Genomic DNA, 15,744 nt, shown 5'->3' with positions numbered 1-15,744 from the left:
CATTCAATGTCAAAAAAACACTTTCATTAGCTATGTTTCCATCCAAAAATGCTAATTAACTTTAGCAAAACTGGATTATTGCATGAAAGACGTGCGAATAAAGCCGCGTTTCCGTCCAACGAGTCAAAGTGAACAAAATCCTGATTAACTGACGCCAAAAATCAACAGTAAATACGGAATTTGCTGCGATAAGAGAAGCGGCGTGAATTTTTGCTTCATTTAATAAATGACTTGCGCCTCAGAAGGCAATCCTGACACGCAGTGAACGTGCGGTGGCGTTTGAAGGTATCAGATGTGCACAGATGCTCTTGATTCTGGAGGTCATTAATAATATAATAACACTATTACTAAAATGTTTTTGGCATTTTAGAACGACCAAAACAACATTTCAGATGTTTTACAGTGTGCTCAGCCATTTTTTTATCATCAAATGATCTCTTATAACAAAATCACATGACTTTTTTAATGTGCATACTGGAATTTGTTCGGTTTCCATTGCAGTTTATGCACATCTCTTCTTATTGAATAAAAAGTGTATCCTACTCAGTTATGCGCATATGTTTTTAATATGCATTTTCAAAATCTATGCGCGTCTTGGCGTTTCCATCAACCGTTTTTTATGCGCATATCCAAAATGTGCATAAAACTAAGTGGATGGAAACGTAACTAATGTCTTATAATATGTGTTTATTTTTACCTCATTATCCCAACGACTTCCGTATGATTTGTTCAGTGATTCATTTCTTCCCAAACCCCTTGCTAATGCTAATCTACGCTGGTTGGTCCGATGACCTAGTTGCAGTGATTGGTCAACTGCATTCAACGCGAGACAGAATGAAACGCTCACCACGACTTATCAACATTGTTAAAGTAGCCAAAGTGCAGAGTGTATGGCCAATGCTCACAAACACATTTAAATCTGTAAAGAGAGCAGCATGTGTCACGTTTTCAACGTGGTTTTAGATGCGGTATGTGACTATGAAGAGTTAACCAGATAAAGTACAAGCCATGTGGAGTGATTACAAGTAACAAAACACAATTAAATATATATTTTGCAGGCTAGAGAAAACAAGGAGGCAACCACTTTAATCGTATTTACACGGACAACGAATCATTTAAATGACTCTGAATCAAATCCTTTATTAAAAAATCTGTATTTTTTAAACAAGGTGCACTTTCAGATTTAAACATTAGCTGGATGTTTTCATTCACTTAGAGTTGTGTTGTACACAGTATGGAAGGTCATTTCCAAAAACCCATAATAGGGGGTCTTTAAATGTGAAACTGAATGAAGAAATTGTCGTCAATTAGAATTTTAGCTCATTTTGGGTGGCTAAAATCAATCCTCTGTTAATTTCCACCCCTGAATGCAATATTTCAAAATTGTCACAAGATATTGTTCGAAGGCCCAATCTCACCGCATTGAAGTTGTGGAAGAGCCCAACGCTGTGCGGAGGAGTCTCCATTGGGAACTGCAGGAAGGGCTTCATATCCAGATGAGGCTGGATGACGGTGGGGGTCCGCAGAAATGTAGGGACAGGCCCCGCTCGGTTGATGCTTCCTGCAGAGACAAAAAGAACGATGTTAAAGAAGCCAAACGCACACTAATTCTTACTTTAAACTTTCCAGCTTAGAACCCTGTCAGCGGGTTATATTTATCGACTTTTCCCATAAACTACGACACAGAGGTGAAACACGGAGGCTCAGAGATGGCTTTTGCTGACACATTTTTTATGTCAGCACAAAATTCATCAGAGAGATGTCAACCTTTGGTTATGAAACGCCCCCTCTAACTCTCTCTTTCTCCCAATCCACGTCACCGAGTCTCTGTTCACTGTCAGCCTGTCTTCTCTTATCCTTTACAGCCCGCGCAACCCCTTGCATGAGACTCGGACCCTCTCGTCAGAATTAAGCTTTAGCGAGCAGTTACTTTAAGCTGCTTAATTTCTGCTGCTGGATTTTCCTCGCCTCAAATTCCCTGCAGTCTTAAATCTGTTCCCTTCTATCTCCATCCTTCCCTCCCTCCCTCGCTTTCTCTCATTGCCTGTCTCTTGCTTAATCTTGGATGATTTTTCGCTTCTATTTCAAGATGGCTGGGCTCTCTCCTGATTCCTGGTTTCCTCACACACACAGGACGTCATTAGGCTGTGCTGCAGCGGGCATGCATGTCAGGAGGAGGAATAGAGATGGCACTGGAGAGATTCGCTGTCTCAGCCTGGCCACAGCTGTTCCTCCTGCTGGAGCCTCAGGCCTGGACGAGCCCTGGCATCATTAACTCAAATTAGGCATGCAAGACTCCTCACTGGCTTGCACAGCACACAGGGAGATAAAGAGCGAAGGGGAGAAAGAGAAGAGCCAGAATAAGGAGACTGGTTGCAAGACTGCTGGTGAGAGAGAGGGAGATAGAAAGAGAGAGTGCCAGTGGTGGCTTGTGGGCACTGCTGGTCCCTGATGCAGTGCTCAACAAAAGTCATGTGACTCACACTCTAAATGCTCCCTTTTGCTGCAAACGCTTCTCTTCAAAAGTGCCGCAGTGTGCCTTAAAGGGGTAGTTCACCTCAAAATGAACATTCTGTGATGTGCTCGTACTCGGATTTTGATGTTTGCTCTATGGGATACCAAAAAAAGACTTTGTATTTAAGTATATAGTTATCGGGGGCTTTTGAGCTCAAGAAAGCACATAAAAAGACAATAAAAAGCACCGTGAGGTATTAGAAATAAAGTGATTCAAGTCTTCTGACACCATACAGAGTGAAACTTTAGCTTGTTTTATTGTTGTCGTTCACTTTCATCTAACAAACAGCAATGCATTTGGTGTAAATTGTATATGAGCAATATATACATTGCTGATTAAAAAGTTTGGAACCAGTAAGACTTTTTATTAAAAGAAATGTTAAACTTTTACTCAGCAAAGATGCAATAAAACTGATCAAAGGCAACATTAAAAGGCATTTATAATGTACCAAAGATTTCTTATGAATCCTGTTTTTTTGAACTTCCACTTAGTATTATTATAGTATAGTAGTATAGTATAGTATTATAGTATTATAATATATTCATTATAAAAACCCTGAATTTGATCATTTCCACAAAAAATATTGACAAGACACAAATATTTTTGGTTATTAAATTGTTATTATGAACTCCTATTGTTATTGTTACAAGCTGTGTCTGAATAGTTTGTAACAATAAGAAAAACAAGGCTGTCTATGAATGCATATTGATTCAAGGATTTTTGCTGAGAAAAATGGAAGAATGTGACATTTACGTGGGCTTGCAAGAGCCTCTCCGACATCTATTCACTTCTGATCAAAGAATGAAAAGCATGTGAATGTTTATAATGGAATATATCAGAGCATTGAATCACCTTCCATCTACAGTGTACAAATGCAAACACAAGCAGTAACCTGATAGCTGCAGTTCATCTTATGGCCACCGGTGTTGCTAATAACAAAGATGTCAGTATTCCTCACTTTTAACAGAATAATCATTAGAGATAATAGGGAAGAAACTATCTCTTTGTTTTTTTTTTGTTTTTTTGCTGTCCCCATAAATTTATATTCTGGTCAGATTGTGATATTGCAGGTCCTTACATTTGGTCATGAGCAGTGTTTGGTAAGTTACTTTTAAAAAAGTAATCAATTAAAAATTACTGATTACTACTGGAACATTGTAATCTGATTACATTACTAATTACTTCATGTAAAAATTAATTACTAATTACTTTTAAATTACTTTTAAAACATATAAAATATACATATAAAATACAAAATAAACTGCAGCTCTTTCAGTAATTTAATATACACTGAAGAATGGTTCATCACAGCAGCTTGACATATTCAAAAGACTTAAGAAGTTTGCCCCAAAAATAAAAAATCTCTCTTTTTCCAAACCTGTTTGTGTTTTTTTTTAACACAAAAGAAGAAACTGGATACCTGTAACCATTGACATCCATAGTATGAAAACGCATACTATGTGTTTTGGTGTTCTGTGTTTTCTGAGGTAATTACAGTCTACCAAAATGTTTATATTGCAAAGTAACTGACCGGTCAGTTTTAGTCACGTGAATCTTGGTTTTCATCTGGGACTGGGAAATGTGAGCGCGTGCATTATGTGCTCCTAATATGCACGTGCGCAAAAGACGTGAAATATAAACGGCCTCTTAAACAGCTACGCTTCTCTTCACATTAAGAAGATACCTTCACTCCTGATCCTGCACAAAAATCTAATTTAGCCTGTTTAGGCTGAGTTGGACCGCTGTGTTTTTGAGCGCCTGTGTCCTCCTTGGTGACAAGTATTGTCATAGAATGCTTTCCGTTCATGTGCTGAACAAGTTGCTGGTCGAGTTAAAAGCAGATGAACGTTCTCTAGAGACTGGACATAGACTGCATTTCACAGCAATATTTTTGTTTTTATGCTCAATGAAATCAAAGTAATGTCTGTATTTCCACGTGAAGAAGTAACCAGTCTTGTCAGCAGCTATTTCAGCTCGCGTTCACTCCAGCAATTTAAAAGCTCATGCCTAATAACTGATGTTGCAGCAGAAAACATGATTTAAAAGAAGCATTTTTCATCTAAAAACTATATTTGTAACATAAGTAACGCAATTAAACTGACTTTAGTAACTGTAATCAAATTACATAAATGTAAAATGTAATTCGTTACAATGCTGCATTCCTCAAAAATGTAATTAGAATACAGTAATGCATTACTGTGGAACGCGTTCCACTCAACTCTGGTCACGAAATCAAATGACTACTCGACAACAAGAATATTTGTTGAATAAAATTGTAATGTCTACTACTCATTTAAGTCCAACTTGAAAGTGGTACATTAGTTGCACAGGCTGTCAATGAAGGCACAGACACCTCTCAGATATCATTACAAATATCTTCATTTGAATTTTAAAGTCTTGAGAGGAGTAATTAATGGCAGAATTCTTATTTTGGGGTATTGACTATGCCTTTAAGCGGAAAAATTGTGTTAACATCTGAATGGCGCAATGCCCTTCAACTACACAAAAAAGATAGAAGAACTAAGCTCAATGTAAACCACCACTCTCACTGCTTGTCATTGCAATACAGTGCTGACATATTTCAGGACATGTGTGACTGATCCAACAAGAGAGGACCCAAAGCCCGTTCAATCTGTCCACATGCCAGCTGAGAAATGGCACAGATTTGTTGACAACGGGGAGAGAAAGAAACACACAGGGCAGCAAAACATGAGTGTGTGTGTGTGGGTGTGGGGGGACAGTTGTCCTTGCTGCAGAGTCAAAGTGTGTGTGACAAAACACGGCCAGCATGCATAAATCAGGTCCAGTCTGCTTCCTGCCCCTAGTGTATAATTACCTCATTAAATTAAAGAACACTTTCAGGCCCTAGCTCACACTGTAAATCACCGTGACAGAGTAAGTGCATGCGGGCACGTGTGTGTCATGCATTTATGTGGGATAAAAAGATCTCATACTCACTGCTCAAATAACGTATGGCACTTTTACCGTGTCTTCCATGCCAAAAAATATTAAAAATCACACAATGACAGATCACTGGATTCAAACAAGCGTGTTGATTGGACTCTGCAACACTACCAGATCCTCCGCTGATGGACAAAGTGCCTTGATGATAATGCCAGCGGTCTTAACAGCCTCATCAAGCCCATGTGGTGCAGGGAGAGAGATGTTGTTCTGCCACTGAATCTGAGTTTGATTCTCTTAACAAGCTGAGGGAACCTGATCGGGCTGGACGAGGGGGTGGAGGACTGGGTTTGGGTTGTCGTTTAAAGCCTGTGACACGCTAGGAATCCTGCAACACACGCCGGGGCCATAATCACCACGGTTAAAGATCCTGCGCCGGCGCAGCTTGGGACCAGGGAAATGGTGTGAAAGGAATCTTTGGGAAGAGGATTTGGGAGAGAATGATCTAGCGTTGTGTGTGGATATGGGAGAAGTGCGGCAGAAAGAGTGGGGGAGGAGGGGTTTATAAATAGAGAGAAGGGCACAGGGAAGATCAAAGGCGAAGGGAAGCGATTCAACAAACTCAAATAATTCTCAGCCTGTTTGGGCCTGATAAATGGAATCTCTGTCGCTCTCTAATACTGAAGCTTGGCAATCCTATTTCTTAGGCCGTGTGTTTGGCATTTTCAGAGGGTTGGCGTAATTGTGAGGAGATAAGGATGAAATGGTTTGGAGATAAGGAATAATCATGATGAGGTCAAGACTGACATGGCCAGGGAGGAATTGAGGTTTTGAGCGGGTGGGGGGGGGGGAATTTTTGTGATGGATGAAACATAAAGGATGTTAACAGAAAAAAATGTGCATAAAAAGAAACCGAGCGGTGAGTCATTAACCGATGGTCACCTTCAAACTGGGCGGTCAAAAGTTTAATTGGTTAAACTGGAAGAGAAATCGTGATTTGGTTTCTTAGGTTTCAGATGGGAACACAAAGGAAGTTTCTGATCCCCTGGGTTACATTATTGCAAATTTTAACACATTTAGTTAATGTAGGGTACAAATTGGTGTCTCTATTGTTTCCTGCTGACATGCTTTATAATGTGGAATAGATTATTATTGTTGTTGTTGTTGTTTTTAATAATAATAATATTATTATCATTATTATTATTGTTGTTGTTGTTATTGTTATTATTAATAATAATAATAATAAAAGATCAACAATAACATATATCCAAACTGGTCAAATAGTAGAAAAAAAATTAATTATAGAAAGCTACCGTTAAATAACAATTTCAATCCAAATGAAAACTAATGATGATGATGATGATGATGATGATAATAATTTATTAATATGAATAAATAATCATACTGTGTGTATAATTTTTTTAGCATCACATAAAGTACATAATTTCACCCAAAACAGAAAATAAAGAAAATCAAAAAATAGACGCAGATTGCCACAGCAGGAAATGAGGCAAAAGATAAAAAGAAGAGGGTGGCTGGCTTTGGATGAACACAGATGTCCTCTGGCAAGCAGCGGTGGCCCTGAACAAATTGGGGAGAGAGAGAGAGCAGAGCAGAGTCGGGGTCCCTCAGAGCCCCTCACTGAGCACCTGTCGTGCAGATGATCCAGAGGAGTCTGGGATTGGAGCAAATGCAGATTAATGAGATGAAAGATGCAGATAGATGTTTAGTCCCCTCTGAATCCACTGCTCTCTGTCTGTCTTGCTCTCACCAGCTCCGGGTACTTTAATCATGGCAATGCTGATGAGCTTTAGATTAGCAGCATTCAGTGCTTGAGAATAACTAACTAAAAGTGGACCTCAGGTTTAACAACATGATCAGACGCCATAACTTTGAAATTGATTTACTTTTTTCAAACAATATGACAGCATTTGATCATTAAGTATTTATCTATAGGGCGGCACAGTGGTTCAGTGGTAAGCACTCTCGCCTCACAGCAAGAAGGTCACTGGTTCGAGTCACAGCTGTGGAGTTTGCATGTTCTCCCATGTATTGGCGTGGGTTTCCTCTGGGTGCTCCGGTTTCCCCCACAGTCCAAAGACATGCGCTATAGGTGAATTGAAAAAACTAAATTGTCTGTAGTGTATAAGTATGTGTGAATATTAGTGTGTATGGGTATTTCTCAATACTGGGTTTCGGCTGGAAGGGCATCTGCTGCTTAAAATATATGCTGAAATAGTTGGCGGTTCATTCTGCTGTGGCGACCTCTAAAATAGAGACTAAGCCGAAGGAAAATGAATGAATGAATGAATGAATGAATGATTTATCTTCACACATTAGGGCTAAAATGATTAGACATCACAGTCAACGATTGCAAGAGTAAAAAATAAGGTTGTAAACCAGCTCTCCAGAATGCAGTCCAAAGCTGTTTTTCCACTGCACTTCATACCTTCAGCACGCCTTGGCTCATTTAGCTTTGCTAGTTTTGTCTTTCCATTGCAGTTTAGTACCACTTGAAGTGGGTGGGATTATTTTTATAGTTGGGCCACCACTATTGCCGTGACATCATCGCGCACATGGCAAAAACCAACTCTACTTATGGTAGATGCTACTTATGGTATTGATGATTCTGTGGGATTAATCAGTGATCAGCAGCGTGTATACGTCATGTTTTGGTAATGGTATGGTTCTCAAGATGGTGACAAATGCATTAGGTACTAGGGCTGCACAATAATGTAAATAGCTGACATTGAAATATTTTTCATTTCTGCAATATAGCGATATGAATATAGTTTCACAAAATGACTTAAGTAGCTGTTTGGAGTAGCTGTTTGGAAATAATTCATTATATTATATTGCTTGGGATGATTTTGTAGGATCTGCATAAGATTTGCAAAAAAACTTTGGAAAAACTATAAAACAGCACTTTATGGTTTTCGGTGGAATCTAGCAATATTGAAGTACAGAAATATAATTATCAGTGCTAAAATAACCCGTCTTCATTTTATAAACAAAATTAATATTTGTAAAAGCGGCAAAACTTTATAATTTCTTGTGCTCATTTTTTCAATTTGCTTAAAATTTTACAATCGTAGGCCTTAAAAACACATCCAAGTAAAATTCTTTCACACTATTGGATAATGGTTAAAATTCACAATGACTCCACAAATCATGTGTACTGCACTATAAAAAAATGCAGAGTTCTACACAATTCATTCACGTCCCAACACAAATCAAGTAAGTTAACTTAAACTTAAGTGGACTAAACATAAAACAATTAAGTTGTCTGCAGCAAAATGTTTTGTTTTTTTTGAGTGTTAACAGTGGTTCCTGGTTAATTACAATCCCAACATGACATTGCAGATCTTTCAATGTGACTATTGCAAATGCGCACATTGCGAGATCGATGTTTAAACAGTATATTGTGCAGCCCTACTAGGTACTACATACAGAATGCAGTGGAAAAGGCTTCAAAAGTGAGCCATACTGAATAATACCATGCAGTGGAATAGCACCTCAATACGATACTTAAATTTTTTTAAATATGGTAAATTTTAACATAACTACAGATAATCCTGAAATATACAAATCTATTGGTTTTGGTGCTCTTTAATTTACCAAGACAGATCTCACCACAACACTTCAAGTGGCACATTAAGAATAATTCTTCATTCACTCTTTACTGCTAGTTATAGTTCAATCAGTTTTCAGCCTTGGAAAGATGTCAATAAAACAACTTATAAACACTGCTATGTTTACCTCATGAAAGCAATCTAATTCACTCTAAAGCAAACAATGTATCAAACAGCATATCATGTACAAGTTCCCTGTAAAGTTTACAACAAAATATGAGATATTTTTTCCTCAAGAATACAAAATGTATTGTCTCTGATATACATTCCTTTAAATCGATACTATATGTCTTGTATTCTTGACCTTGAGAAAAGCACAGTATCAGTTATTACAGCAGATGACTCCCACTATATATAGATTACCAATAGAGTACTGTGTGCAGATCTTTTTTTATTTCTGTTCATGTGTCCTAATAATCTTTTATAACTTTCCCTCCCTCTTGTAAAAACATCTCTTCTCTGATTTTTAGTGTTTACTGGCATGAGGGAGGGTCAACCTGTCACTGGCATGAGATCTCAACAAATGCAAAGACCAACAATCCAGTCAATTACTGAAGTACAAAATCTAATTTTGCCCTACATACTTTTTATACTGTTTAATTTATTACTGTTTAATATTTATCTATGTCACAATATGGGGAACAAAACTCTAGTCTCATAAAAGACTACAGCAACTTCTATTTCGTGCCGACTTCTTAAAGTAACCTTACAAATAAATGATCATGTATAAGTGGCATAAGCTGCATTTGAAATAGGATCATAATTTAATTGCAAATTCTATTTACAGATGCACCAATATGAACATTTCAGGCTGATACAAATAACTTGTTATATTTAAAACTAAGCTTTTTTCCCAAAAATATATTACAAGTTAAACAGCAAAAGAAAGTCCAAGGCACTCGAAAAATGTGGAAAAAGTATAAAAAAGCCCTGTTCCTGAACAGTCATGTCAATAAAGAATTTTTTTCCACATGTCATGAGTGCCTTGGACTTTCTTTTGCTGTTTATTCTGATGAATCCCTTACCCAAAGGGCACTGATACATTAATTAAGCTACCCCTGAGCTCTTTTAGTTTGATTTTGGATTTTTATATTATACATTAGTCTTCATTTTTTCAATATTAGAAACTCCCGCACTGCTGACATAAGAAATACACCAATAAAAACAATTCAGAAGTAAATCTACCAGTGGACAAATACCAAAGTTTGCTATTGGATAATTTATTGTCTTGTCAGGGTGATAAAAAAAGCATTAAAGGTGCAGTATGTACGTTTGACACCCAGTGGTTGAACTAGTTATTGCACTCCTGGATCAAAACAAACGCAAGCGCATGTTGCCAGATTGAGGACAGGAGCGAGTGATTTAAACCCTGTTCTATATAAAAGCAACGGCACCTGATAGATGGAATATTTATCATGTGCTTTATTCAGTGTTAAATGGTATGTGAGTTTAAATGCCATTTTACATGACATTTATTGCCATATACAGAAAGCAGCAGCAGATAGTTCACCTCAGGTCTTGAAAATAAAATAAACCGTTTGAAACTGAACTTTAAAACTTAACACATACCAGTGATTCAGCATGTATATTTAATAATGTTAAACAGGGTTAATATGTATAATTATAAACCTTACCATTTTGCTGGAGTGAGTGCATATTCGATGCTTTTAAAATGCTGTATTCAAATCTCTGTCATGTTTCGTCTGGTGCAAACAGCCAAATTGCTCATCACTGCGTAACTCGTTACGAAGCATGTTGTTGGACACGAGGTTACAATGTAACCTGTTCACCTAATGTTCACGTTCGTAATATTTATATTATTTGCCAATTAATAACCACCTCACATGGAGTCTGCGTCTCATTTCAGAGTCTGCTACTGTCTACCGGAGGTCGCATTTTGGTCACGAATGCATGCTTTCAGAGCCATTTTCAAAGCAAAATATCTGACTTCAGCATTGTTTTTCAGATAAACAAGAATGTTCACTTGGCATGTTTCTTGAATATTTGCAAACATATCATGGTATTTTTATGCTTTAGAAGAGTCAAATACTTACATACAGCGCCTTTAAGAATAGGCATTCATTGGCCGATACCAGTATGGTCATTTTAATTCCATTTGGTGCTATTGCTGAAGCAGAAACAGCTCTATTATAGATTCACGTGCAAAATAAAAACCTGCCTACTTATTTTCCATTAACACCAGAAAGCCCAGATCTTTCCTCTAAAAGCCACCTGCACATATTCCAGAACAGAAAGCGCTGTGTACAGTAATTATTGCTTGTTTTACAGCAGACAGGTGTCGTCCCTTTCAACCATCAAATGAAAGTTATAAGTGGAACAGTTGGTGTATATTAGAGGAGGTACTCAGCATGGAATAAACACAGTTTGTAAATCTTCATTATTTCGCTTTTGAATGTGCAACTCTTCAGATGTATTAATTATTAAAGCATGCCACAACAGAGCCGCACAGTGTGTTTGCAATTCATGATTATGTGCCTCAACAGCTTTGTGCGTTACATTTACATTTTATTCCAGAGTGAAGCTGATTAGATTGGTGCAGATTTTTTTGTTAACATTGCTAGCGACAGTTTTGTTGTGTACTGCTGACGCTTGTGCTCTTTTTTTTTTTTTTTTTTTGCAAAGGAGGGATTTAATTAGCTGAAATCTAAGAAGGCCAGGCAAGACAGTGTGGTGATAAGGTCAAGGTTTGTTTTCAACTGTCTACAGTTGTAAATTACATGAAAAACAATCAAATCAGCTTTCCAACCAAAATTCATCAGAACTCATCACTTCTTCTGATGGAAAAACACACACACACACACACACACACACTGTGCGCAGTAAATTAATTTCTTTCTTTTCATTCATCTGTATGCTGACGGAGGCGTCCTGTTGGAGACCTGATCCTATGTCTGTCCTGTCCTCAGCTGTGACCAAGGCTGCAGAAATGGCTCATTCATTTAACCAATTTAGGTCCAATTACTGTGACGGCAGCATAGCACTACTCGCTATTCCATTCCCGTCTGCCTGCCCCTCATCTGACCGCCAACACAATCTGTCGTGAAAGCTAACCTCCGGATAAAAACCTATATATGCACACATGAACACAATCTTATGAAGCTAAATCACTGTAACACAGGATTGTGTGTGGCTTATTGCATGGCAGAGAATTTGGTGTAGGAATTACATTGAAATTGCATTATTTAAAAATAAAAATATCTGCAATTGAACGTGAAATTTTGAACTGTGAAAACTAAAATATTATTTTCATGTAAACATGATTGAATAAATTTCCTTAAAGTGTGCTTTAAACACCCTATATATGCTTAAGCAAAATCAAGAATGTACTAATACAACAATTTTAAACCAAATAAGGCCAAATTGAAGTTTTGAGTCCATCACAGCTTCCCTTGTTTGAAATCTTTGCACTTGCGTTTTCCAAAAGCAAGTTAATTTCTTACCAACATGGTTAAGTGATGTTTTTTCCCCAAATCCATAGTTCCAAGTCGCATAAAAAAGCAAAATTCAAAAGAACAAAAAAAAAAAGAAAGCAGTCCATATATGCCATGTGTGTTGTTAACAGCAATAATCTGACATAATTTTGATCTCAGATATTTACATAGCTAACATTATCAATCTCACCAACATGATTTGAACATTGCATGCACATGGGATCAGTGGCTGCATCTGAAATCGCACTATACCCTATCCTGCTGTATTAGTGGTGTCAAAAGTAATTGTTTTTTCAGTGCACCGATGCAGACGCGGACAATTGGGTAACATTTCAGTAATAGATCTGTACTGACATCATTTATCTCATATGCACTATATTGCTTACTATGGCGAAGGACGCAAGCGCAAGTAATTAAAACACTCCAACTACTTAAAATTGCAGAAAGTCTGCATAATTCACTGTGTGTGTGTGGTTGCTGGACCATCATTCACTGACACTGAAGTTATAGCAGAAGCCTGTATAGCAGAAGCGTGAGGTAGCGTTTTCTCTCCTCTCACGGCTGTTATAGCGATACTTCTGGATACAGACACAAACGCGTGTCTGCAGGGTGAGTTTTCTCCTCCTCGTCTATCGCAGATCAGCTGTGATCGCTGCTGCTGTTTATCAGTGTCACTCATCGGTGAGCATTGCCAGCGCATTAGAGCCAATTGCAGCTCTTTCTTCCAATCATAGGGGTGTAAGAATTCGCTCGAAAACACTCAGAAAGCAAGCGGGATATTTACATTTGTTTATTTGCTATAACTGCTCATGTTGTTCTGTGCATGTACTTGAGTTTTTAAAGGTACGGTTTATATATCTGACTGTTTGTATTAAAGTTATATAACAAATAATATATAAATAAAAATCTATTAATAAACATTAATACAAGAATTGTTGTGCTGTGATGTAAAATATAAATTGTGTATAAAAGCGATAAAATATGATGTGACGTGAAAGAGTAGCAGAACTAGAGCGAACACATACATGTCACTATGATCAGATGTGTTTCTATCTACTGTTTTCTTGTCATTTTTGTTATGTTTATTTTGCCTTTGAGAGGAAAGCATGCAGTATATATTATCCTGTACATCTAAAAACAGTCTCAGCAGTGCTGGGGATTTTTGCTAGGATTGCCAAATTCTGTCAACAGCTAAAAAGGTCAAATACACTGTGTTCTGGTAAGCAATATAATGCTTCAACCAGTCAAGACCGTGACCAATGACAAAACATACTGCCGCTGCTTGGTTGCTCTATCTAAATTGGCAATTTGGTTTACTCAGTCATAGTTCAAAGCTGGAACTACTCATTTTTTTTTTTTTCTTTTTTTTTTTTTGCTTTTAAACATTTCATACACTTGGATCCAAGGAGCGTCTGGGTCAGCAGCCGTCTCTGGAACCCACTGGCTCATTTTCTGCACTCAGGCTGAGCACATGAAAGTGGCTGGAGGTCTGTGGAGAGAGCTGCTCATTAAGATTCCCATTTAATTAGGATGAACACACTGCTCAACACTACACTTCGGCTCACTTCCTTCAACATTAACTCCAGCGTGTCAACAAATATGAGAGAAAGAGCATATGTATCGAACTCAGCTTACTAAAATATTATTGACAATTATACCATAGGCAAACTTTTGCCCGCAGGCCCTAGTTTGGGCATCTCTGGCGTATAGTGTAGTGTAGTATAGCATTTTTTGTTAAATCTACTATGATATTATATTTATCATTAGCTTTATCTTGAATGGAATATCAGTATTTGTATAATAATGTAATAAAAGTACATTATTATATTCAGAAATGACCACACTTTATTTATATTTTGGTCTGCCATGCTTTTAATGACAGCATCGATTTTATCAAAAATACAGTACAAATAGTAATATTGTAAACTATTATCACAATTTAAAAAAGATTAATTACTCCAGTTTTTAGTATCACATGAACCTTCAGAAATCATTCTGATATACACATCAAAACACTGCTCAAAAACATTTTGTATTATCAATTTTAAAACCGTGTGCTGGTTTTTATGGAAAAAATGTAATGTAGTGTGTGTATTTATATAGCGCATTTATCATGTATTCATAAGGGGGTCGGGGGGTCTCTCCATACCACCAGTATACAACATCCACTTGGATGAAGCGACGGCAGCCACAAGACAACGGTGCCAGTGCGCTCACCACACACCAGCTATTAGTGGAGTGGAGAGACGGTGATAGAGCCTATTTGGTGGATGGAGATGATTTGGGAGGCCATAATCGGTAAGCGCCGATGGAGGGAGTTTGGCCAGGACACCGGGGTTACACCCCTACTCTTGACGAGAATCGGATTTTTAATTACCACAGTGAGTCAGGACCTCGGTTTAATGTCTCATCTAAAAGACAGCGCTCAATGACAGTATAGTGTCCCCTTCACTTTACTGGGGCATTAGGACCCACACAGACCGCAGGTTGAGTGCCCCCTGCCCCCTGCTGGCCTCAATAACACCACTTCCAACCTAGTATTACCATGTGGTCTCCCATCCAAGTGCTGACCAGGCTCAGCCCTGCTTAGCTTCAGTGAGTAACTGGTTTTGGGCTGCAAGATGATAATAATATTTATATAATATTTAAAAGATATTAATATTTGAAATATATATTTTTTAATGGAAGAAATTTTTAGATCTACTTGATGAATAGACATACAGTATGTCAATATTCAGTAATTCAGTATATCATGATATTGATCGTGCACAATATTAATATCTTGGCCACTTTAAAATACACTGAATAATTGTTGAGTATTTTAAATGTTTAAGAGTATTCAGATTCAGATGATGTATTAGTGGATGTTCAAAAGAACAGCATTTATTTGAAACAAACTTCTTATAGATGTTGCAAGACCTATCACAATGATCAATATATTCACTTATTGCACAACACATAGACATGACTTCAATCATTTTTGGAAATGCAATATATATCACCCATACATAAAACAATTCTAGCAACATTTTAGCAGATTGTGCAACATCTCTATTGAAGGTGTCAATATCAGTAAGGTTAAAAAAACACTATAGTATTTACTATAAATACCTTTAGTATATTTTCACGTGGGTCTCTTACAACTGAAATTAGATACCACATCCTCTGTTACTTTTTAACGTGCACCTTTTTTTTTGTTAACATTTATTATTATTTATTTAGGATATGCAATTTCACATTCTGA

At 37.4% G+C, this 15,744-nt stretch overlaps 1 protein-coding gene across 2 annotated transcripts in view; it reads right to left on the bottom strand.

The window, feature by feature from the left end:
* Window positions 1-15,744, bottom strand: part of znf385a (zinc finger protein 385A) — a 145,016-nt gene that overhangs the window by 48,651 nt on the left and 80,621 nt on the right. For both annotated transcript variants that reach the window (XM_056448852.1, XM_056448853.1), the window contains exon 2: window positions 1,419-1,561. In XM_056448852.1, coding sequence (XP_056304827.1) covers window positions 1,419-1,561 — 143 coding nt within the window. The remainder of the gene's footprint in view (window positions 1-1,418; window positions 1,562-15,744) is intronic.

This window comes from Danio aesculapii, chromosome 23 (genome assembly GCF_903798145.1).
Source record: "Danio aesculapii chromosome 23, fDanAes4.1, whole genome shotgun sequence".
Lineage (NCBI taxonomy): Eukaryota > Metazoa > Chordata > Actinopteri > Cypriniformes > Danionidae > Danio > Danio aesculapii.
The sequence above is the reverse complement of the archived record's forward strand: the minus strand, read 5'-3'. Positions and strand labels throughout refer to the sequence as shown.